The 27,346-nt window shown below is 35.5% G+C and overlaps 1 protein-coding gene across 4 annotated transcripts in view; it reads right to left on the minus strand.

Moving 5' to 3' along the window:
* PolA1 (DNA polymerase alpha catalytic subunit) overlaps positions 1-27,346 on the minus strand; it is a 561,406-nt gene that overhangs the window by 125,594 nt on the left and 408,466 nt on the right. For all 4 annotated transcript variants that reach the window (XM_090402430.1, XM_090402431.1, XM_090402428.1 and 1 more), the window contains 2 exons: positions 20,975-21,067; positions 1,450-1,655 (listed from right to left, as the gene is read on the minus strand). In XM_090402430.1, coding sequence (XP_090258556.1) covers positions 1,450-1,655; positions 20,975-21,067 — 299 coding nt within the window. The remainder of the gene's footprint in view (positions 1-1,449; positions 1,656-20,974; positions 21,068-27,346) is intronic.

Genomic DNA, 27,346 nt, shown 5'->3' on the forward strand with positions numbered 1-27,346 from the left:
AGAGGATGAGAGGACATCCATGAAAGTTGAGAATGAATCAGTCAAGAAGAGGTGAGAGCTAGATTTTTCTTCCATACAGTACAGCATGACTGGAATGGAATACCATTGGAAGTGGTGATTGCAGCTAATGTGAATGAATTCAACAAAAGGCATGACAACTAGTGCAGGTGATATGATATGTGGCCTCCCTTGATGGTTCCTTGCCTACCTAGAGGTCTATCTTAATAATAGTAATAAAACCTAAGATAAACATTTTTCTGCATTTCAAAATTTTTTTGTATTATCATCCTGATATCAAAGATACTCTCTCTATCTCTTGTTTCTCTGCTTTTCATAAATTCACACTTTGGGCATCTTTTATTTCATTTGCTGTTTTTGCTTTTATTCTTACCAATATAATTCATCAAGTGATATTTCTTACATGGCTCATTAGGCTTATTGGTCTGTAATCTTTACACTCAACTGCCCCAGCCCTTTTCACGATGTTCATCGAGTTCCAGAGTTCATTAAGAACATATCCACTATCATATATGCTGCATATGGTTAAACAGTTTCCTTAGCTCTTCTATTCTATTTTCTTCTAGGGACTTTAGCTAATATTTCTGTATGAATGTCATCCTGATTTGATGTCTTTACTGTCTTCATTTGCTCTATAGGTCTTAATATTTCTTCTTTTAGTAGTGGAAGATTATCTCTAAGATTGTTAAAGGCAGTATCATTTCTCTCTCTTCTCTGTAAACACCTGAAATCTATTCAACCCACTTTTTGTTAACTTCTCTTTCAAATAACACTATGCCATCATTGATCTTGAATGAAAAGTTCTTTGGATCATTCATTTTCATGCTTGTCATTTTTTTTTTATTTTTTGGTGTACCTCGAGTCTAATTTCTAGGTGTTCTATTTTCCCTTGCACTTATTATTAAGCCACGCTGCTATGGCCTCTTTGCAAGCTTTCCTTAATATGTTGTTTAAAGATTTTTTTTTTTTTTTTTCATTCATGGTTTTTTTCTGAGTTCTTGGGGATACATTACAGCCAGTCATCAATTGTTGTCCTCCTTCACACCTTTCCATTCTTTTTCTATATCAGTTTCTATTTCATGTAGTAATGAAACTTTCTAGTAAGCTCAAAACAATCTTTAATTGTCGTTACATACTTATTTTTAATTGAGTCATTCTTTTGGTAATAGAATTCCAGACAAGGTTCTTTATTTCTGTTTTTAGTTTTTTTAAGCCTTACTTTTAATTTTGAAACAACTGGATTATAGTCTATACTTCCTCTGAATATGTTTTTGCTTGCACAATACTATTTTGAAATTTTTCCTGATCGTTATATAATCAATCTGGTTTTTGATTTTATCAACTCCGCTTTTCCAAGTATATAGTCATATTTTTTTTTTGTTGTTGAAGGAAGGTATTTGTTATTATCATATCATTCAATCAGATACTTACTCTCCAGCCTTCTTAGCTAATTCTGACCAATCTCTTCTGACAATATCCAGTCCCTTTAATTCTTTTGAAGTGACTATTTCACCATTTGGTCGTTTACTGACTGCTAGTGCTGCATATTTTTTCTTTTTCAGTAGCAACATCGACTTGAAAACTGCATCTATGTCTATTTCTAATTGACGGTATAGTTTGTTCACTTCATCTTTGATCTAATAGTAAAAGAGAGTAAGAAGACATTAGTGCAATTATTACTATTAATAAAACCAAATTAAAAGAATGAACATACACACACTTACAAGTGTTCATTTTCTTTGTGCATTTATTACATATTTATCTGGATAAAGAAGAGAGCTAAGTGGAATTGAAATTATTTTCAAAAAGTACTCAATAAAATAATAATAAAAAAATTTTTTATAAATAATTAAAAAAACTAAAATTAACTGAAATTAAAAAGTATGATATTTCTGTAAATTTATAGGCTTAATAAATGTCAGGGTAAAATATTTTGGAGAATATTAAAACATATGCACCATTTTCTCAAGTGCTGCTGGTGACATTTGTCAGCTATCTCTTCAAAGGATGCCATTTATAATTAGAGATAGTCTTGAGCTGGCTATCTCTGGCAACTAGTAGAGATTGAACTCTCCCCCCCCCCCTATCAGTCTCCAAAACTTAGAGAGGACTAAACAGCCTTGCCTAATCCATCATCGTCATCAAATTACTAATACATACTCTCAGGAAGGTACAGATCTTATGATAGTACTACATGAAAAGTTACATCATTATTAATTTTCTATCAACAATTTCCTGCCAGATTAGCCTATCTGTCAACATTCCAACATTATCAGATCTTATATTTCTGAGTTCTAAGGTAATTTTTACTGCATCGATCCACCTATATCTTGGTCTTCCAATTGAAATTCTTCCTGCCATCCTGGCAAATATCACTTGTTTAGCTAATCTTTCCCCTTCCATTCTGTTTAAGTGCCAATACTACCTGAGATTAGATCTGTTAACACATTCCTGAATGCCAACAATGGCAAGTTCTTTCCTAATATTGTTATTTTTAATGTGATACTGCCATTGATGCCATCTGTTCACTCCACTAATCTTTCTCAGAACTCTCATATTAGAGGTTTCCAGTCTTTCAACAAGTTTTATTTCTAACCCAGATCTCAAATCCATAAGTTAAAATTGGTTTGAACACTGTCTTGTATACACCTAATTTAGTGTTTTGATTAATTTCTTTCTTATTCCATATAAATTAATTGGCTGACTTCCTATCATACCAGTTTTACTAATTCTCTTATCTATTTCCACATTTAATTTACCATTTTCACTAAAAATTGTGCCTAAATAGCTGAAATGTTATACTTGTTCTATAGGTTCACCATTCAGGATGTGAGGTTTTCAATGTTTCTGCCTATTTTCATACTCTTTGTCTTTTTATTGCAGATTTGTGCTGGATTTATTCATAAAAACAACATCATCTGCATAAAGAAAAGAGCTAAGATTAACATTGAAAATTTTGGTATTGGATTTAATACCACTTTCCTTCATAATGTGATCCATATAGATAATGATTAACAGTGGAGAAATGTACACCCTTGTTGCATTAAACAATCTTCCTATACTTCCTTCAGTTCTAACCGCTTACAGCTTAAACAGAAACTATATATATTGATCGATATAATATCCCATTTACACCACATAACTAGCATTTTGAGGAGCTTTTCTTTTGGCATATGCCTTTTCCAGATTTATGAAACTTAAATACAAATTCCTGTCACATTTCCAAGATTTATTAACAATTGGACCTAAAGTAAAAATATGATCCTGAAAACACATATTTGGTCAGAATCCAGGTTGTTCTTACCCAAGCTTTCCTTCTACAATTTTTTTAGCCATTTCTCAAGTATACTTCCATAAATCTTACCAAGAACACTCAGCAGAGAAATTAGTCTGTAATTTTCAAATTCAGCTTTATTCCTTTAATTATAGATGGGTACAATGAGCTGGGGTGCTTAAGGGTCAAAGCTGTATAACTGAGAGGAGACCACCACACAGTCTTTAAGGGAATGCAGAGAACCAACCAGGGCTTCTGACCTAATCTCCAATCCTCACCTTCTCGTAGTGAACCCTGTTAGGTATCTACCTTGATACTGAACGAACAAGGATGAGCTGGCAATTTTGATTTGGCTGACCAAACTGTATTCTTATTGGATTAAACCACAATATAAAATGATTGTGCAACATGACAGAATTTCATGTTGGCTGGAGTGTCGATCGGTTAAACAAGAGCGTTGTTGTTTTCACTAGGGAACCATTGCAAACAGCAAAGAGTCAACTACTGGAACAAATTCTGAAATATACCCCAAATCAACATCACTAGAGTTCAAGATCAGTAATACCAACATAAGAAGCCTGAACAGCAAAGAAATAGAGCTAGCTGAGGAATTGGATAAGTACCAGATCAATATAATAGGGGTGAGTGAAACAGAAAAGAAAAAAACAGGTGAGATCGTTCTAAACAATAATTATAAAATGTCATGTTCAGGCAATAACAATCACAGAAAAGAAGGAATAGTTATAGTATTCAACACTAAATACGAGGCTAATCTTCTTGAATGGTGGGCAATATCAAGTAAAGTGACGTGGGCAAATATCAGAATAGGGAACTGGACAACGAGACTTATTTGTGCCTATGGGTCTCAAAGAAGGTTCTACTAATCAAGAAACGGAGAAATTTTTTGAGGCTTTAGAGAAAGCAACTAACAAAACGAAAAATTGGTCCATGTTATGGATCGAAATAGCAGAGTAGGAAATGATTGTCAGACATACAAAAATATTTTGGGAAAATTTTCAAGAAAAGAGCAAAGCTAATAATAATAATGGCAAATACCTGTTAGATTTCTGCTCAGAACATGGACTGGTTATTACTAACACAATGTTCCAAAATAAAAATGCACACAAATTCACATGGACAGAAGAGGCAACGAATAAGAAGTCACATTGACAACGATGTTTTCTCACTAGTGCAGGACACTACAGTGTACAGAGGATTTGAAATGGGAAGTAATCATCATTTAGTCTTTAACAGGATAAAATTGAATTTCATATCAAAAAGGAGAACATATAAGAAAGTTTTAAAGTGAATAAAAGTTGAGCAGCTCTCAGATGTGATCTATACACTAAAATAAACAAACATTATTCAAGAAAAAAATGAAAGAGTTTGAAAACAGGAAACAAAACTTGGAGATTCAGTAGGAAGCCTTGAAGAAAATCCTAACTGATTCAGCCAGAGAGGCATGTGGTGAGGTTGTCTGCAAGGATAAAAAAATCAGAACTCCCTGGTGGACACAGGAAGTTAGAGGCAGTGAAGGAAAAGAAGAAAGCATATCAAAAGTTCCTGTCAAATAAGTCAGCTTGTGCTCTTAGAGAATATAGAGACAAATGCAAGAATGCTAAACACTGTGTAAAATTAGCTAAACAAAAGTGACAGGAAGACTTTGGTAAGAGCATAGAAAATAAATATCTAGAAGGTGGCAAGATATTCTGAAGGTTGTTGAAGAGGCTTAGAAATGGAAGAAAGAGTACTGTAAAAGAAATTAGAGATGATAAAGGTGACATGAAAACTGGACAAAAAGATATCCTTGAAGTATGGAGTAATTACTTTGGAAAATTGCTAAATGAAACAATCAGTGACAGCCCAGTGGTAAAAAAACACTAACCAGGCATGCAATCAGGAATACATATCCATGCTTGAAGTAGAAAAAGCCATCCAACGCCTGAAATGTGGAAACAGCAAAAGTAGATGATATTCGACCAAAAATGATCAAGTATGGAGGTATAAAAGTCTTCAGTGGCGGCATTGTATAGTTCAGAAGGCCTGGACAGAGGGATGAAATCCAGATGATTAGAATAGAGCTCTCATAGTACCCATATACAAAAACAGAAATAAAACTGAATGTGAGAATTACAGAGGTATTTCTCTACTGAGTGTTCCTGGCAAGATTTATGCAAGTACACTTGAGAAGGATTGTGGAAGGGAAACTTGGTGAAGAACAAGCTGGATTCAGGACACATAGAGGCTGTCAGGATCAGATTTCCACTTCATGACAAAGAGTTGAGAAATCATTGGAATATAACAACAATCTGTATTTAAGTATGTAGATGTAGAAGGTTTGGTTTGGTTTATAGTTTATTTGGCACAAAAACTACAAAGGTCATACTGTGCCATACTAAGGTTACAACTATTCATGGCTGAGCCATGAATGTCTAATGGGCGATGAATTAAGATAGATGGCACCCATCTCCTCTTCTGTCTTCGTCTATTTATCCTATGGCTGTATTCTGTATGTTCACAGGTCCTGTTTGCCTGTTTGCGGGATGAAAAACCCCAGGATAAACTGGGGAAAAAACTCTACTGTCCATGCCCAAGACCCTTGACTATGGCTGAGGAAGATCCTTCAGCTCCTCACATCACCAATGGGAATCAAACCTAAGACACTCCTTCCCCAGGCATATAGTCACGAAGCGCATAGCCACTAGGCTAACCGCACAGACTTTGCTTTTGTATAGATCCCTATAAATATCACAGCACATTTCCATTATATTTTTCTCTATTGCACTGCACTACTCTTTGCTTATTTTTCAGTTTTGGAATCCATTTTTTCATTATATGTAATCTTTGTTTAATCGTTTTCAGTTTTTTTTTTTTTTCCAATTTTCTCATGTTCTTTCTGATTTCTTTGCCAACTAACTTTGATTTCGACAACTATACTGTACTTGATACTCCCATATCAGCTTTTCCATAATTCATTTTTTGATTAAATTAAATGCCCATACAGTAGGTGTTTCTTCAATGTTTTGTTTGCTGATAACGATTTTCTTGTATACTTAGTGATTTCCATTATTATTGAAGTTATTTCCAACATTATCTCAGATAAGCCTGATTCATTCACACTCATCATCATCAAATTCCTGACATGTACAAGATATGATAGTACTACATGAAAAATTTACATCATTACTAACTTCCTATCTACAATTTTCCCCAAAATCAGCTGTTACTTGTCAAGATTCCAACATTATCAGATCTTATATCTCTATCGTCTAAGGCATTTTGTACCGTATCAATCCATCTATATCTTGGTCTTCCTCTGGGTTGTTTTCCTGGCAACCTGGCAGAGAACACTTGTTTCGCTAATCTTTCCTCGCACATTCTGTTCAAGTGACAATACCACCTGAGATTAGCTGCTGACGCATTCCTGGATGCTGACAATGTCAATTCATTCCTAATATCTTCATTTTTAATATGATATTGCCATTGATGCCATCTGTACACGTCTCTAATCTTTCTTAGGACTCTCATATCTGCGGTCTCTAGTCTTTGGCGAAGTGTTTTACTTCTGACCCAGCTCTAAGATCAATAAGTTAAAACTAGCTTGAACACCGTCTTCTATAAGCTAATTTAGTGTTCCAACTAATTTCTCTTGGGGCACATAAGGGTCAAAGCTGTATAACTGAGAGGAGACCTCCACATAGCCTTTAAAGGAATGCAGAGAACCGACCAGGGCTTCTGACCTAATGTCCAATCCTCACCTTCTCGTGGTGCAACCTATTGGGTATCTACATGGATACTGAACGAATGATGATGGGCTGGCAATTTGAAATTTAGCCGACCAAATTGTATTCTTATTGGCTTAAACCAATATACAAAATGATGGTACAACATGACAAAATTTCATGCCGGCTGGGGCGTCGCCCGGTTAAACAAGGCCCCCGTTGTTTTCACAAGGGAACCAGGGCGAACAGCGAAAAGTCAGCTACTGGAACAAATCTGAAAACAAACCCCAACTCAACATCACCAGAGTTAAAGATCGGTAAAGAAGCAAGAATGGCAAAGAAATGGAGCTAGCTGAGGAATTAGATAAGTACCAGATCGAAATAATAGGGGTGACTGAAACAAAAAAGACAAAAACTGGTGACATCTTTCTGAGCAATAAATACAAAACGTTATATTCAGGCAATGACAAACAAAGAAAATAAGAAGTAGTAGTATTCAACACAAAATACGAGGATAATCTTCTTAAATGGCAGTCAGTATCAAGTAGAGTAATGTGGGCAAATATGAAAATGGGGAACTGGACAATGAGACTTATTTGTGCCTATGGTCCCACAGAAGGTTCTACTAAGATAGAAGTGGAGGAATTTTTTGAGGCTTTACAAAAAGCAACTGACACAATGAAAAAGGAAAAGTTGGTCCTTGTTGTGGATCTAAATAGCAGAGTAGGAAATGATTGTGAGACATACAAAAATATTTTGGGAAAATTTGAAGAAAAGAGCAAAGCTAATAATAATGGCAAATATCTGTTGGATTTCTGCTCATTACATGCACTGGTTATTACTAACACCATGTTCCAACATAACATAAATTCACATGGAGAGAAGAGGCAAGGAATAAGAAAAGTCTCATTGACTATATTATTGTTGATAGTGATGTTTTCTCCCTGGTGCAGGACACCAGAGTGTACAGAGGATTTGAAATTGGAAGTGATCACTGTTTAGTCTTGAGCAGGATAAAATTGAATTTCATATTGAAAAGAATAACATGTAAGAAAGGTTTAAAGCAAATAAAAGTTGAGCAGCTCTCAGATGTGAACTGTAGACTAAAATACAGAAAGATTATTGAAAAGAAAATGAATGAGTTTGAGAACAGGAATCAAACTTTGGAGATTCAGTGGCAAACTCTGAAGAAAACATTGACTGATTCTGCCAGAGTGGCATGTGGTGAGGTTGTCTGCAAGGATAAAAAAAATCAGAACTCTATGGTGGACACAGGAAGTTAAAGAGGCAGTGAAGGAAAAGAAGAAAGCATATCAAAAGTTCCTGTCAAATAAGTCAGCTTGTGCTCTTAGAGAATACAGAGACAAATGCAAGAATGCGAAACACTGTGTAAAACTAGCTAAACAAAAGTCATGGGAGGACTTTGGCAAGAATATAGAAAATAAATATCAAGATGATGGCAAAATATTCTGGAGGTTGTTGAAGAAGCTTAGGAATGGAGATAAGAGTGCTGTAAAAGGAGTTAGAGATGATAAAGGAGACATGAAAATGGGAGAAAAAGATATCCTTGAAGTATGGAATAATTACTTTGAAAAACTGCTAAATGAAACAAGCAGTGATGACAGCACAGTGGTAAAAAACTCTGACCAGGCATGCAGTCAGGAATAGATATCCATACCTGAAGTAGAAAAAGCCATCAAAGGCTTGAAATGTGGAAAGGCAGCTGGAGTCGATGATTTTAGACCAGAAATTCTCAAGTATGGAGGTATAAAAGTTTTACAGTGGCTACACTGCATGGTTCAGAGGACCTGGACTGAAGGACGAATTCCAGATGATTGGAGTAGAGCTCTCATAATACCCATATATAAAAAGAGAAATAAAACTGATTTTGAGAATTACAGAGGTATTTCTCTACTGAGTATTCCTGGTAAGATTTATGCCTGTATACTTGAGAAACAGTTGAGATGGATTGTAGAAGAGAAGCTTGGTGAAGAACAAGCTGGATTCAGGCCAAATAGAGGCTGTCAGAATCAGATCTTCACTTTACGGCAAACAGTCAAGAAAGCATGGAAATATAACAAAGATCTGTATTTAAGTTTGTCGATTTGGAAAAGGCATATGACAAGGTGCCAAGAGAGAAGCTATTCGATATGCTACAGTTATATGGTGTCAATGGGCATTATATCAATACTGAGTCTTTATTGGAGTGGTAAGTCAGCAGTTAGAATTGAAAGAAGTACAGGAAGATGGTTTAATGTTAAATCTGGTGTGAGACAAGGATGTACATTATGAAGCAAAGTGGTATTAAACATAATATCAAAACTGGAGATATTAATGTCAGTTCTTTGCTTTATGTGGATGATGTTATACTTCTAAATAAATCCGCTACAAGTCTGCATGATTCCCTAAATAAATTGAATAACTGTTGTAATAGATAGGTATGAAGGTAAGCAATAAAAAAACAAAGACAATGAAAATAGGCAGAATTGTTGAAAATGTCAACTGCATTTTGAATGGAGAGCCAGTGAAACAAGTAAAACATTTCAGCTACTTAGGCACGATTTTTAGCGAAGATGGTAAATTAAATATAGAAATAGACAATAGAATCATCAAAGCTAGTATGGTGGGAAGTCAACTGAATAAATTCATATGGAATTAGAGAGAAATTAGTCATAACACTAAATTAGCTGTATACAAGACAGTTTTCAAACCAGTTTTAACATATAGATCTGAGAACTGGGTCAGAAGTAAAACACTTGACCAAAGACTACAGACCGCAGATATGAGAGTCCTGAGAAAGATTATATGCGTGAACAGATGGCATCAATGGCAGTATCATATTAAAAACGAGGATACTAGGAAAGAACTTGACATTGTCAGTATCCAGGAATGCGTTAGCAGAGCTAATCTCAGGTAGTATGGTCACTTAAACAGAATGGGCGAATAAAGATTAGCAAAACAAGTGTTCTCTGCCAGGTTGGTAGGAAAACGACCCAGAGGAAGACCAAGATATAGGTGGATTGATAAGGTACAAAGTGCCTTAGAGGATAGAAATATAATATCTGATAATGTTGGAGTATTGACAAGTAACAGACTGATCTGGAGAAAAATGTAGATAGGAAGTTAGTAATGATGTAATTTTTTTCATGTAGTACTATCATATCCTGTACACCCCTTGAGGGTACACGGCAGGAATTTGATGATGATGATGACTAATTTCTCTCTTATTCCATATGAATTTATTCAATTGACTTCCTACCATTCCAGCTTTGATTCTGTTATCTATTTCCATATTTAGTTTACCATATTCACTAAAAATTGTGCCTAAGTAGCTTAAATGTTTTACTTGGTCCACAGGTTCTACGTTCACAATGCAGTTGACATTTTCAACAATTCTACCTATTTTCATTGTCTTTGTCTTTTTAATGCTGACCTTCATACTATATCTATTACAACAGTTATTCAATTTAGTAAGGGAATCTTGCAAACTTGTAGCGGATTTATTTAGAAGTATAACAACGTCCACATAAAGCAAAGAGCTGATATTAACATCTCCAATTCTAATATCATGTTTAATACCACTTTCCTTCGTAATGTGATCCATATAGATAATGAATAACAGAGGGGATAATGTACATCCTTGTCTCACACCAGATTTAACCTTAAACCATCTTCCTGTACTTCCTCCAATTCTAACTGCTGACTTACAACTCAAATAAAGACTAAGTATTGCTTAATATATTGCCCCATTGACACCATATAACTGTAGCATACTGAATAGCTTCTCTCTTGGCACCTTGTTATATGCCTTTTCCAGATCGACAAAACTTAAATACAGATCTTTATTATTCCCATGCTTTCTCACCTATTTGTCGTAAAGTGAAGATCTGACAGCCTCTATCTGGCCTGAATCCAGCTTGTTCTTCACCAAGCTTTTCTTCCACAATTCTTCTCAACCGCTGCTCAAGTATATTTGCATATATCTTACCAGGAACACTCAGTAGGGAAATATCTCTGTAATTCACACATTCAGTTTTATTTCCCTTTTTATATATGGGTACTATCCGAGCTGTACTCCAGTCATCAGGAATTCGTCCCTCTGTTCATCCATCTGAACCATGCACTGCATGGTTCAGATGGATGAACTGTAAGACTTTTATACCACCATATTTCAGCATTTCTAGTCGAATATCATCTACTTCTGCTGCCTTTCCACATTTCAAGCCTTTGATGGCTTTTTCTATTTCAAGTATGGATATGTATTCCTGACTGTATGCCTGCTGATTTTTTTTTTTACCGCTGTGCTATCACTGCTTGTTTCATTTAGCAATTTTTCAAAGTAATTATTCCATACTTCAAGGATATCTTTTTCTCCTGTTTTCATGTCACCTTTATCATATCTAACTCCTTTTACAGCACTTTTTCCTCAATTCCTAAGCGTCTTGAACAACCTCCACAATATCTTACCACCTTCTTGATATTTATTTTCTATGTTATTGCCAAAGTTCTCCCATGATTTTTGTTTAACTAGTTTTACACACTGTTCCTCTTTCTTACATTAGTCTATGTATTCCCTAAGAGCAAAAGCTGACTTATTTGACAGGAACTTTTGATATGCTTTCTTCTTTTCCTTCACTGCCTCTTTAACTTCCTGTGTCCACCATGGAGTTCTGATTTTTCTATCCTTGCAGACAACCTCACCACATGCCTCTCTGGCTGAATCAATCAGGGTTTTCTTCAAGGCTTGCTACTGAATCTCCAAGGTTTGGTTCCTGTTCTCAAACTCTTTCATTTTTCTTCAATAATCTTTGTGTATTTTTGTCTACAGTTCACATGTGAGAGCTGCTCAACTTTTATTCGCTTTAAAACTTTCTTACATGTCATTATTTTCAATATGAAATTCCATTTTATCCTGCTCAAGACTAAATAGTGATCACTTCCAATTTCAAATCCTCTGTACACTTTGGTGTCCTGCACCAGGGAGAAAACATCACTATCAACAACAACATAGTTAATGAGACTTTCTTATTCCTTGCTTCTTCTCACCATGTGAATTTGTGCACATTTTTATGTTGGAACATGGTGTTAGTAATAACCAGTCCATGTCCTGAACAGAAATCCAACAACAGGTATTTGCCATTATTATTAGCTTTGCTCTTTTCTCCAAATTTTCCCAAAATATTTTTGTATGTCTCACAATCACTTCCTACTCTGCAACAAGGACCAACTTTTCCTTTTTCATTGTGTCAGCTGCTTTTTCTAAAGCCTCAAAAAATTCCTCCACTTCTACCTTAGTAGAACCTTCTGTGGGAACATAAGACACAAATAAGTCTCATTGTCCAATTCCCCATTCTGATATTTGCCCACATCACTCTACATGAGACTGCCTGCCATTCAAGATTAGCCTCGTATTTTGTGTTGAATACTATGGCTACTCCTTCTTTTCCTTGATTGTCATTTCCTGAATATAACATTTTGTATTTTTTGCTCAGAAAGATCTCACTACTTTTTTTCTTTTAGTCACCCCTATCTTGTTGATCTGGTACTTATCTAAGTCTTCAGCTAGCTCCATTTCTTTGCCATTCAGGCTTCTTATGTTGACAGTACTGATCTTTAACTCTGGTGATGTTGAGTTGGGTTGTGCTTTCAGATTTGTTCCAGTAGCTGATATTTCGCTGTTTGCCCTGGTTCCCTGGCGAAAACAATGGGAGCCTTGTTTTACCGGGCGACGCCCCAGCCAGCATGAAATTTTGTCATGTTGTACCATCATTTTGTATATTGGTTATTCACACTTCCTTCTTTAAACTTTCCTTCTATTATTTTCTCAACTTTTTCTTTATGGTTTGCTATATCTACACCTTCTATTGTAGTGTTCATTACCAATTTCATTCTTTTTCTTCTGATGTTTATTTTTATCTTTGCTCTTACTATGATCACTATCATAATTAAATTGAATGACAGCAGAATATTCTTGTCATTTATTATAATATAATCAATTCAATTAAAAACTTCGCCATTTGGTTATCTCCAGGTCAACTTTTCTGTTTCCTTTCCTATCTATATGAAGTCCATTATCATCTGCAAATTCAATAAAATGTGTCTTCTCACATTTCTTTGATCCATGTCTTGCATACCAAAAGCACTTTCTCCCTGTTGTTTCCTGTCTAAATTGCACTTAAAATGTCCTATAATAATTTTCCAATAACATGCATTACCTCTGAGAGTGAGAGATACTCATAGAAATGATCAACTTTTTCATCTAAATAACTGGAAGTAGCTGCACATTTGTATTACACTCAGATCACAGTTGACTTCTCCAGCTGCATGTAAAATATACTTACTAGTTTCACTAGTTTTTTTGTTTTTTTTTTAATCACTTTCCACAAAGTCCAAGTATATACAGGGTGTTCGGGATAAATTTGACATATTTATAATTAATTATATTTTTCCGTAAGTTACATGTATTAACACACACTTCTCTTCATTTAAAAGTTTGGACCCTTCTTCATTCACATACAAGATGTCAGAAAGGATGGATAGCTGGAACCCACCTGAATCATGGAAGAGAATAACTTGTATCATGATGATTCGTGCCCGCCATCAAAATAAGGATATTACGACTGCTGCCCAATGCTCCCTGAATACAGTAAAAACAATCAGGCATGAACTAGAGACTTGCAATGGTGACTACGAGGATGTAGCAAGAAGAAAGATCCCTAGCAGACGATCTGATTGCGTTCGTACAGCAGAATTCCTCGCAATCTGCAGGAACAGGTGTTGAAGAACCCTTGCATTGGAATTCGGGCTTTGTTCGTGGAGTTGCTAACTGTAGTCAAGCCCTGGATAACAAGGGTAGCCAATGGTAGGCCGTATGTATGGCAGCAGGATTCGGCCCCTTGCCACACCTCTGGGAAAAGTCAAAAATGGTTGTCTGAAAATTTCTACAACTTCACCAGTCCAAATGTTTGGCCTCCAAACTCCCCAGACCTTAACCCCATGGATTATTTTGTATGGGGCGCAGTTGAAAAAGACACCAATCGCACTTCCAGTAATACAAAAGCCCAGTTAATGGATAAAATTAAAACAGTTTTTGCGGCCCTTCCCAGGGAGACTGTAGCATCAGCTTGTTCGAGGTTCCGAAGCAGAATTGAAGCTGTGATCGATGCTAATGGTGGTTATTTTGAGTAAATCTTGTTGATAGTACTGTAATTAACTCTGCCTGTAATGTTTTTTTGTCAATTCATTAAATTTAATAGATACAAAGAAGATTTTCTTTTTCCTTACGAAACTGTCAAATTTATCCCGAACACCCTGTATATATATATATTTTCATCTTTTTTTTTCTTCTTTTCCTTTCAAATTTCTGAAATTTTAAGTATAGATGTCCAATTTTACTGCCATGGTATTTTTCAGATATTATCTGGAAAAGACCTTTCAAGGTTTGAATCAATTTCATCACCTTACAATCAAAGGTGTGTGCATTCAATCCACCCCAGCTTTGGCTGCTATGGCATTCAGTTCTTATTGATTACTTTAAAAGTGTGTGTGTGGTGGTGGTGGTGAGGCATTTGGTCAATCCTCTCACTGCATGAGATGAAAGAATAACAAAAGATTTATCCCAGTTCTTAAAGAAGAGAAAGAAGAGTAAGAACTAGTCTATAGATAATATAACAGATGTATGCCGCATGAAGTAAGGCATAGTGAAGTATCAGATATACTATACTTTAGGTTTGACAATTCCCTATTCACATAACTATTCAAACCTACACAGCACTGTGCTGCAAAATATTCTAGAATTTTGCTACATTCTACAAGTTTTTATAAATTAAAAATGCTTGAAACAGTAATTAGAGATAATAAAGGTGACGAAACTGCAGAATATTTGGGATGTTTGAAGTAACTTACAAAAATATTAAATGAGATAAGCAGAAATTGAACAATGATAGAAAATATTCAAGAAAATTTGGTCAAGAAAAGATTTCATTATCAAAAATAGAAAGTGTGATCAGAAATCTAAAAGGTGAAAGGCAACTTAGGAAAGAGCACTCACAGAGGAATTTCCCTACTGAGTATTCTGCATAAGATTTATGCAAAAATGTTCAAAAAGGTATAAAAAATAACTGTTGAAACCTCAGGAAGTACAATAAAGGTTTGGAACAAATGAGAATTTTGCAATCAGATTTTTGATTTAACAAACTATTAGTTAAGGTATCATGAAAATACAACATAGATTTGTATTTAGCAGGGTTTAAGATGCACTTTTTCTCTCCTTAAAATTTCTCAAAACTGGGGTGCATCTTATATGCTGAAAGTTGAAATTTCAGTTAGATCTTTAATCAGTCAAAATATGTTATTTTACACTTCTACTCTTGACCATTTGTCATACACAATCTTGAGTTATTATGCAAGAAATTTAAAATATAGATAATTATAATTAATTAAAGAGGACAATCTTCATCTGTTCGTTGGGTGTTCACAGACGCCAAATGGTCACTCCGATGTTGTATACTTTTCTAGAGGTTTCAATTCTCTGAAGATCAGTCACTCCACACACACCATCCGTCTCATTGACATTCTATCCCATCCTGTTTTTCCAAGAACTTTACCTTCTATTACTGTTCTGAGAATTTCCATCCTTTCAACGTGTCCAAAATATTTTAACTTTCTTCTCAATATCCTTAAGGAGCCTTAATGTTCTACTGATGTTTTCTAACACCCATTCATTTGTATGCCTTTCAGTATATGATATCCTCAACAGCCTTCTGTAATACCACATCTCAAAATAAGTTATCAGTTTCTTATCGGACTTTTTTAGGTTCCAAGTCTCACATCCATAAGTCGCTGTTGGAAAAACAAATGCATCCAAAATCCTCAACTTTGTTCCCATGGAGATAGATTCATCCTTCCAGATTTTAGACAAGTTCTCTGACTGTTGTTTTAGCCATTCCTAATCTTCTTCTGAGGTCTTCTGAACAGCAGTTCTTCACATTAATAATGGATCTCAAGTACTCTAACTTGCTGACTTCCTCAATTCTTTCTCCATTGAGGTACACATGTTTCTCAAGAGCTTCCCAGTTTGTATTTTCTTTGAGAACTCTAATCTTTCTCTTGCTAGGATTGAGCTGAAGTCCTCTGTTATTACTGATCTTCTTAACTTTACCAAGAATTTGTCCTAGTTCTCCCATGTCATTACAGAGTAGTGTGATATTATCAGCATACCTCAGATTACTGATCAATCAACCATCTATCCTAATTCCTTTCTTGAGCTCATCCAATGCTTCAAGCATGATGTTGTCAACATACATAATAAACAAGTGAGGATAAAGTAAACATCATTGCTTAACTCCCTTTTCAACATGAAGCCTATCAGTTAATCCTACATCCATTCTTATCATTGCTACTTGTTCCCTGTACAAGTTGGCTACCGACCTGATAGTGTGTTGAGGAAAACCCATTCTTTTCATTACTTCCCACAGTTTCACATGCTGAACACAGTCAAAAAAGAAACTCATTACCAGAGGGAATCTAAATTCTTTATACTTTTCTATCATTTGTCTAAGGCAAAGAATCTGATCTCTGGTGTCCTTACCTTTCCTAAAACCTGCTTGTTCCTCGGGCATCAATCCTATTTAGCATGATCTTCAATAAAATCTTGCTTGCATGAGATTTAACACTGATAGTTCTATAGTTCTTGCAATCCTTCATATCTCCTTCTTATGTAGTGACATGGAAACCGACTTCTTCTTCCAGTCTCTTGGCCATGATCCTATCTCCCATATCCTTGTAATTAATCTATGAAACACTCTTATTCTTCCATTCCCTGTGGCCTATAGGAGGAGGTCCCAAATCAGAATATTCCTGGTGAGAGGGCTCCTCCAAATTTTCTTTATCCACTCTGTTGTACAGTTCCTCACCGTATTCTTTCCATCTGTTTTTGATTTCCAATTCTTCTGTTAGTAATGCTCCATTTCTGTTGTTGTTGTTGATGACATTCAATTTGGGCTTAGACTTGTGCTTTAATTCATGGATTAAATAAAACATTCCTTTTATAATTGTGCCTCCTCATCTGGAACTCTCTCTCTCTCTCTTCACATTTATTAGTATAAAACTTTTCCTTGTCCTGCTTGATGGTTCTTCTGACTTCTCTATGTAATCTCTTATATTCTTCAGTTCCCGTGTCTTTTTGTTTTTCCAACTGTCTTCCTTATGATTAATTCCCAAGTTGAATCTGATATCCATGTCTCTTGGTCTTCTTACTGGGCTGAGATACTTCTTGGCTGTATTATCACTTTGACTCCTTCCCAAAGCATTTCAGGTGAGTTCTCCTCACTGATCTCCAAAAAATCATCTGACCAAGTTGATGTTTCTTCTGTGAATCCCGTAGGAAAAACACCCAGTCTAGTTGGATGTGCCTAACTTGGACGTTTTCTGAGTCTTAGTCTTACTTTGGCTCTTATTAGCTGATGGTCTATATCACAATCTGCTCCATGACAAGAATGCACATCAGAAATACTTGTCTTCCACTGCTGGAGAACCAAGATGTAATCAATCTGGTGCCTTGACCTATCAATGTTAGATATCAGTATAGATCTCCCATGGGTGTTTCTGGAAGCAAGTACTGGTGATAACTTATCTGTTAGCAAGGACAAATTCCAACAGTCTTTCACCACGGATGTTATGTTCACCCAGACTGAACATGCCACACTCTGGCCTAGCTCTCATACGCTTTGCATTTTAGTCCCCTAAGCTAGAGGACTTCAAGTCTCTCTGTGGGGTGCATAAACCACCACGATTGATACATTGGTAGGATGAGCCTGAAATCTAATAGAAAGTACCATCCTGCCTTTTGAAGTGACCTTCTCCATTCTCTCTGGTCTCTGTAACTCCCAGGATGTCAATTTTATACTGCTCCATTGCTTTACAAACTCTCAAGAATACCCATCTGTAGACTCTGAACATTCCATGTGCCTATGTAAAATTCCTTTCTAAGATTAATCCTATATCTTCTGTGTTCTTCATTCAAAATATCAATGACTTTTGATATTGTGAATCAGGGCTTAAGCAGAGGATCTGTAGATCCTCTGCTTAAGCCCTGAACACAGTTCTGATTATTCTGCAAGACAATCGATGCAGAAACCAATGTATTACAAGACACAACCATATTAGCATTTTGGAGTAAAGTGACTGCAAGAAAATAGTGTTGGGGTTGCAAAGGCCCTTTGCACATGTCCGGGATGTTGTTTTGTTCCCCAATTCATCCCACGTTGGGACTTCTGCCTACTAGGTGAGAAAAACTCCCACTGCATAAGACAAAATGAAATAGCAAAATAGGAACGATTCACCCATACCCCCTTGAATACTCTAATAGCACTAGGGGGAAGGAGCAAGAAGAAAAGAAGGAAGGGGAGAGACCAGTCTACAAATAATATAACAGATGTATATTACAAGTAAGGCATGTTCCAGCATCACGTAACTCGGGTTTATCATACCTATACTCACTAAAGTGAGCCCTTGAGGACAGGACAAGACAAGACAATGGATAAGTTATATGGATTATTTACATGTAAACACAAGGTAAAAGTAATAATTGAAAGGTTATTATAAAGCCATATATTTCAGTCTGAGAATTACAGACCATCTTCAGCAGCAATAAAGAGGTGATACAAGGTAGAATGCAAACAATGGATTTGTTTAAAATAGAGTGAGTCGCGTCATGTTATATTTCCAGTGACATTATGTTCTAACTGAGGAAAAAGGTTAATCATAACAGCATATATATATATATATATATAATAAAATTAACTGAGGAAAAAGGTTAATCATAACAGTATATATATATATATAAAATATAATATAATAAAAAATAAAGATGCATTATTTTAATCAGACTTTCCCATATTTTTGATAATGATTGAGTGTTATTCCGATTCAAGTTAGGGCAGTGAAGCAAGGTGTTAGCACTCTCCTTAACACATTCGCTGCCAAGCTCCTCAGGCATGGTTTGTTACCGCAAGCCAAACACTTTCACTTCTTCGAGGTCAGTACAAGTAATCTCGTAGCTGGAGGTAATCAACATACGCGTATATTCGTAGTTGGCTTGTGAGGCTCATATACCAATTATGGGTATACACACGTTTGCTACTCACTCCGCACTTTCACTTCTTCAAGGTCAGTACGAGTAATCTCATTGCCGGTGGTAATCGACATACGAGCATATTCGTAGCTGGCATGCGAGGTTCATATACGAACTACGAGTATACTTGTAGTTGGCAGTGAACGTGTTAAATAAAAATTCAAATTTGTATCAACAGTGATGTAGTAGGCATGTTTCAGATGAAATAATGCTGTGGTCTGTGTCTACTCTGTGTTGAGCTAATTCAGTTTTATCAGATTTTCTGTGGAAAAATATATGATAGATGGTCTTGTAATCTCTTTTCTGTTGAGTATCCAGTTTGTCCAAAGCAGTATAGACAGTAGTCACAAGGAACTTGGTATACACACCTGGAAGAGACACATTGGAAAACATTTATCTTTTGAAGAGGAGAAATAAGTTGAGAGTTTATTGATGGGTATAAAAGTAGCTACTAAATCATATTTCTTTATAATTCTGGAAACTGGTTCTGAAACACCAGAAATGTATGGAACTGGAACTTGAGGTACCATTTCTTTGTTGTTTAGGTTAGGTTAGCAGGAGTCAAAAGGATATTGTGCAGTCCTTTCTGATATCAAACAAAACAGATATTTTGATATTGTTCAAAATATCAAATAATATATTGTTTCAAATATCAAACAATATATTGTTTGATATTTGAGAGTTCTTCCTGTAATTGATGAGGAGCCAAACAATTAGTCTTAGCTAATTGAATTAAATACTATGATTTCTGTCTTTTGAGAAGGATGGTGTGCAGATTGTTGAAGAATGTGGCATCCAGTGAAAGTGGGCTTTCCATTAATAGATGTGGTTAAATCACCTGATCGGAATGACTGTCTATCATTATCAAAATTATAGGAAAGTCTAATTAGAATAACACACCATCATTTTTTTAAAATTATACATATATTTTTATGTTAACCTTTTCCTCAGCTAGAACATAACATCACTGGAAATACCACACAGCTCACTCTATTTCAAATAAATCCATTATTTGCATTCTACCTTGTATCAACTGTATTTTGACACTGAAGATGGTCTGTAATTTTCAGACTGAAATATATGGCCTTTACCTTGTGTTTATGCATAAATAATTCATAACAAAACAATATGGCACAAGTTTCTCTAAAAGAAAGAATGGATAAGCTATAATTCAGTAGTTAAAATTGAGGGTGTGTGCATGTTTTTTTTTTTTTTTTTTTTTGGGGGGGGGGGGGGGAGGTCGTGATCTGTTGACTATTTAACACCTTTTTTCTTTACAGTCAGTGATTACCAAGCAGCCATATAAGCGAATGTGCATATTACAGAAAATCCTTGTAAATGAAAATCAGTATAAGTAAAAATTATAAAAAGCTGTTTTGCTTGCAGAGATTATTCCTTTGTCCAGCACCACTCAATTTTAATTCAAAGTTCTCTGTGAGAAAATGTTTTCACTGTGTATTACTTTTCAGAGAAAAAACATTGCACTGAATTTAAATCTGAGATGGAATCTTCATTAGGTCAAGCAGATCAAAGTTAGTCAGTCAATACAACACAAATACAATGATTGCAACCACAGCCAGCACTGCCAAAATAAAGCAGGCTATTAGGATTACAATTTGCCAATGCACATGAGAAACAATGTAAGATAAATAATTTATAATATTTTGTGACTACAAATTAGTCAGGTGGTAGCATTTCACCTCCACGAGATCACCATCCTACTTACTGAAAACCTGAAGTGGCTTCCAAAAGTGACATGTTTAAGCTTCAAGCAAAATTTCTAGAATATCCAATTGCCAGCACTAATGTAAATAAATTTATTCTTACCTTTTTTCCTAATTTCATGACGCCATCATAATCACAGGAATTAGTATTAATCATTAAAGAATCAGTATCTCCATAAATGATTTCTAGCCCCATCTGCAAAGCAATGCAAAATGCATATTACAACCATATTAAAATAATAGCTGGAAGTTATAGAAATTCAAAAAATTTTACGAATCAGGTAACAACTGTAGTATTATTTAAATCTTCATGAGTATGAATAAGAATACAAATATACATTTCCACTTCATTTCATTAAAAATCATACTTCAGTTAACAGATTCTATTTATATGTCTACAATGTATTTAAAAACAAATAGGCATTCCAGTATTGTTAGCAGACATGTATTTTTAAATGTTGACATATCAAGTGAGTCTGTACATTTAATAATGATGCTGCACCAGGAAAGCTACTACACAAATAAAGAGGATATAATACTAATGAGGGTTGTATAACATGTACACTAAACACAAGGATAATCTTCTTGAATAGCAGGCAATATCAAGCAGAATAATTTGGGAAAATGTTAGAATAGAGAGCTGGAACTGGACAATGAGACTTGTGCATATAGTCCCACAGTAAGTTCTACTAAGGAAGAATAATTGTAAGCACCATAAGTACCCACTATTATTCTGTTCAGAACATGGACCAGTCATTATTTCCAACACAAAGACGTGCTCAAAACTTCACATGGAGAAAAGAAAAAAGAACGTCTCAGTGACTATTCATTGAGAGGTTCAGTATGCAGAAGTATACATGGGATTTGAAACAGCAGGTCACCACCATTGAGTTTTGAGTAGGAGAAAAATTAATTTCATATTGAAAATAAAACTGGACAAATTTTAAAAACAGTCGAATTAAAGAAACTTTCAAAAGTGAATGAAAACTGAATCCTTTCTTTTAGACTTGCACGGTGATCTGAATGCATTTTTGGAAATTATGGAGACAACTACCATGTTTGAATAAAAACTTTAGTTTAATATTACTAAAATGTAATTTGATGTTTCGACCTTTATGTCAAGGTCATCTTCTGGAGCGTATAAATATACACAAGAAACCAGCTATACTACAATCAGACTGGTTCGTTAAAGATACTGACCAACCGCTACCACAATTGTTGGCCTGACCTCTGGTGAAAAAAAAAAAAAAAAAAAAAAAAAAAATATATATATATATATATATAAATAAAAAATTATACATCAACGCTAGAGTCCTATTATTTGTGTTGTCTACTATATACATATATTAACATCATTCCAGCCAGTTGGAGTGGAATGGTTTCTAATACTAGCGGATTGGCTAGAGTCCTGACTTATGTTGAATCTTTAATATTAGGTTGGCTGAATGTGTGCCATCCAGATCCTTGGAATTTTCATACCATCTTTGTTATTGATATTTGGGTGGTTTATCAGGATTTCGCAGGATTCTTTAAATTTGCTAATTTCTTGGCTTAGCGGCAACACTCAAGGAGTTGGTAGGTCATTCCCCCTCCTACATAAAAAACACACAACACTTTATAAATAAAATCAAAAACATAACACTCGACAAAGACGACTTATTAGTCAGTTCTGATGTTTCTGCCCTTTTCACTAATGTCCCCATCAATGACACAATTCTCCTACTACAGAATAAATTTCCGCCCGACATTACGGCCCTCTTTGCCCACGTACTAAAGTCCGGTTACTTCGTGTGGCAAAACAAATTCTACCTACAAAAGGAAGGTACAGCCATGGGCTCACCATTATCCTCCCCAATCGCGAACTTCTACATGGAAACCTTTGAGCAAAGGGCTCTTGATTCCGCCATGCTTCGACTGACAATCTGGCTCAGATACGTTGACGACGTGTTCGCGATCTGGCCGCACGGGCGACAAATGCTAAACACATTTGTCACCCGTGCGACAAATGCCTTAAAAAAACAGAGCCACAACTATTGGCTCTAACCAGCAAGCCCTGAAACAAGAACTAAAAATCATTAGTGACACATTCATAAATAATGGCTATAACAAAAATATTGTCAATAAAATACTCTATAAAACCACAACAAAAACGAATCTAGATTACAGTAAAACCATAGCCATCCCATACATTAAAGGGTTATCAGAAAAAATCAACAGAATCCTACAACATTAAAGCCTCAATGCCACCTTTAAACCACCCACTAAACCATATTCAGCTCCTCTAAGGATCATCTCCTCCCATTAGCACATCCTGGAGTATATTGCATCCGCTGCACCTGTAACTTACCATACATTGGTGAAACAGGACGGACAATCGCTATACGCAAGAAAGAACACATTAGACACATTAAATATAACCATTATGGTGAAGCAGGCCTCTCAGACCACGCACTTAACACCTTACACCGCACAAAAAACATAGTACGAAAGAAAATTCCAAGGATCTGGATGGCACACATTCAGCCAACCTAATATTAAAGATTCAACATAAGTCAGGACTCTAGCCAATCCGCTAGTATTAGAAACCATTCCACTAAAACTGGCTGGAATGATGTTAATATATGTATATAGTAGACAACACAAATAATAGGACTCTGGCATTGATGTATAATTTTTTATTTATATTTATTTTTTTATTTTTTCACCAGAGGTCAGGCCAACAATTGTGGTAGCGGTTGGTCAGTGTCTTTAACAAACCAGTCTGATTGTAGTATAGCTTGTTTCTTGTGTATATTTATACGCTCCAGAAGATGACCTTGACATAAAGGTCGAAACGTCGAATTGTAAATTTTAGTAATATTCAACTAAAGTTTTTATTCAAACACAGTAGTTGTCTCCATAAAAATGCAATGAAAACTGAAATATATAAATGAAAGTCTAAAAACAAGAAAAAAACCTTGGTGGCAGATTCTCAGAGAAAATGTTATTCGCTGATTCAGCCAGAGAAGTGTGTGTTAAGCAAGGATAAAAAAAATAGGTTTCCATGGTGGACTCACAAAGTTAAAGAAGCAGTAATGGAAAAGAAGATGTGTAGCAAAAGTTCCTAGTAAGTCAGTCAGCAGGTATCAGAATGAAAACAGAGAAAAATGTGAGAAAGCAAAGCAATGAAAATCTGTGTAAAATGGCCAAATAAAAGTTGCTAAAATAAAAAATTGTGGTTGCATTATTTCAAGAATTCTGAGACAACAGTCAGATTCTACTCTACCTGAAGAGTTTGAGATACATTTCTGTTCTATCTGCATAACAAGATTTATTTCATTTTATGTGTCATTAATATTTTTTAAACTTGGACCTAAACCTGAGCATTTATAATTACTTAATCTTCCTTTTAGAATATATTTTATTTAGTATGCAAGAAAGTCTTGTTATATTTGGACCTAAACTTAAATTATGGACTTAAACCCAAACATATTATAATTATTTTATTTTTTTTCGAGAGAAAAATTTCATTTCATGTGCATTAAAAATAAAACTTTGAAACTTGGATGTTACATGAACAGTTTATAGTTACACACACACACCAACTACCAATAATTGTCCAGACACTTTGGCAATTTACAATTGATACCAGTAGGCGATCCCTAATATCGGGTATGTCCACTTTTGACTTTCATCACCTCCTGCACCCTTTGAGGGAGGCTTTCCACCAATGTGCAGCAGACATCAGGTGGAATTTGTCTCCATTCCAAAATCAAAGGAATAATGAGTTCAGTGACAGATCGAGGACGTGCTGCTCTGGACCTCAATTGTCCGACAGGTGTATTCACATTATGATGGGGTTGAGGTCAGGACTGTGCAGACCAGGGCAGGCGTTTAATACCCATCTCTTCATACCATTCCATAACATCTGCAGCTTGTCATCTTGATAGTAGCAAGGGTCCATTCCATAAAAACTCCACAGTGCAGGCAGCACCTGATTGTTCCACTGCTTTCATGGAACCATGGTTGACGACCAAAAAGTATTCAATACTGTTTTGCACCTATCACAAAGATGACAAATGTGTGCAAAGAAAGTTTTCTGTCAAAGATGAGTCCTGAAAACTTGGCCTCAAGAACTACAGGGATAACAGCTTGTCCACTCTCCACCCTGATCAATCAAGATCAGGGTGGAGAGTGCATTTCCAGCAGAAGTGTACACAGATAATTTTTTTGCAGATAACCTGAACCTAGGAAGAGACACAGTCAACTGTTTGTTGAAGTTGTCTTTCAATGACCCCCATATTGCAGGAGTGACAATAATTTGTGAAATCACTGACATAAATTCAACTGCTTACTCAAAAGCTTAGCCACTGTTCCTCCTTGATGTTCTTTCAAAAGTAAAAATTCAAGAGGACAGGAAACCATTGCTAAGATAGTGGCAAAGTTTTCTCCCAAAGTGTCTGCAATACCTTTGGGTTCAGTAACAATACATCCATTATGTTCCAAGGTACACAAACAGTGTGTTCTCCATCTTTCATCTTCAAGATTTTATCCCATACAATTTTTGCACTGTTTGATTGATGTAAATTTAATCGAGGATTGTTTGCGATTCCAGTGTCTCACATAACATGTTTTAGCCTGAGCATGTTTAAAGTCTATTAAGTTTGTTGTGGTAGGATGGCTATGAAATATATCCCATGCTCTATCTTGATATTTTTTGGCTCCTTGGTACTTTGGGTTTCACCAAGGCTTTGGATAGAGTGGAAATCGGAATGATGTTTTTGGAATTCCTGCAGTGATTGCATGGAAAATACAATCTGTGACATACTTCACTACTTCATTAAAAAGTGTTTGGCTAACTGCTTCAATATTAAATTTTGTAAGATGTGAAAAAGTATTCCATTCAGCCTAGTCCATATTCCACATGGGCATCTGTGTAGGAGGCCATGGTTTCTGTGAAACATAGTGCTGATAACAGGAAAATGATTGCTTCTGTATATGTTTTCATTGACATCCCATGTGAGCAGTGGAAATATGGCATGGGGGTAGATTGTAAGATTGATTGCAGAATAAGTGTCAGTAGGAATAATGAAGAAGATATCATCATCATCATCGTCATAATCATCATCAAATTCCTGCCATGTACCCTCAAGGGGTGTACAGGATATGACAATACTACATGAAAAAATTATATCATTACTAACTTCCTATCTACAATTTTCCTCCAAATCAGTCTGTTACTTGTCAAGATTCCAACATTATCAGATCTTATATTTCTATCCTCTAAGGCACTTTGTACCGTATCAATCCACCTATATCTTGGTCTTCCTCTGGGTCGTTTTCCTGCCAACCTGTCAGACAACACTTGTTTTGCTAATCTTTCTTTGCCCATTCTGTTTAAGTGACCATACCATCTGAGATTAGCTCTGCTAACGCATTCCTGGATGCTGACAATGTCAAGTTCTTTCCTAATATCCTCATTTTTAATATGATATTGCCATTGATGCCATCTGTTCACGCCTCTAATCTTTCTCAGGACTCTCATATCTGCGGTCTGTAGTCTTTGGTCAAGTGTTTTACTTCTGACCCAGCTCTCAGATCCATAAGTTAAAACTGGTTTGAACACTGTCTGGTATACAGCTAATTTAGTGTTCTGACTAATTTCTCTCTTATTCCATATGAATTTATTCAATTGACTTCCGACTATACCAGCTTTGCTGATTCTGTTGTCTATTTCTATATTTAATTTACCGTCTTCAGTAAAAATCATGCCTAAGTAGCTGAAATGTTTTACTTGTTCCACAGGTTCTCCATTCACAACACAGTTGATATTTTCAATGATTCTGCCTATTTTCATTGTCTTTGTCTTTTTAGTGCTGACCTTCATACCATATCTATTACAACAGCTATTCAATTTAGTCAGAGAATCTTGCAGACTTGTAGCGGATTTATTTAGAAGTATAACATCATCTGCATAAAGCAAAGAGCTGACATTAACTTCTCCAATTTTGATATCAGGTTTAATACCACTTTCCTTCATAATGTGATCCATATAGATAATGAATAACAGAGGGGATAATGTACATCCTTGTCTCACACCAGATTTAACATTAAACCATCTTTCTGTACTTCCTTCAATTCTAACTGCTGACTTACAACTCAAATAAAGACTAAGTATTGCTTGATATAATGCCCCATTGACACCATATAGCTGTAGCGTATTGAATAGCTTCTCTCTTGGCATCTTGTCATATGCCTTTTCCAAATCGACAAAACTTAAATACAGATCTTTGTTATATTCCTATGCTTTCTCGACTATTTGTTGTAAAGTGAAGATCTGATCCTGACAGCCTCTATTTGGCCTGAATCCAGCTTGTTCTTCACCAAGCTTTTCTTCCACAATTCTTCTCAACCATTTCTCAAGTATACTTGCATAGATCTTGCCAGGAACACTCAGTAGAGAAATACCTCTATAATTCTCAAAATCAGTTTTATT

The sequence above is a fragment of the Typopeltis vanoorti genome, chromosome 13, assembly GCF_054136105.1.
Source record: "Typopeltis vanoorti isolate ZY-2024b chromosome 13, IOZ_Tvanoo_1.0, whole genome shotgun sequence".
Taxonomy (NCBI): Eukaryota; Metazoa; Arthropoda; class Arachnida; order Uropygi; family Thelyphonidae; genus Typopeltis; species Typopeltis vanoorti.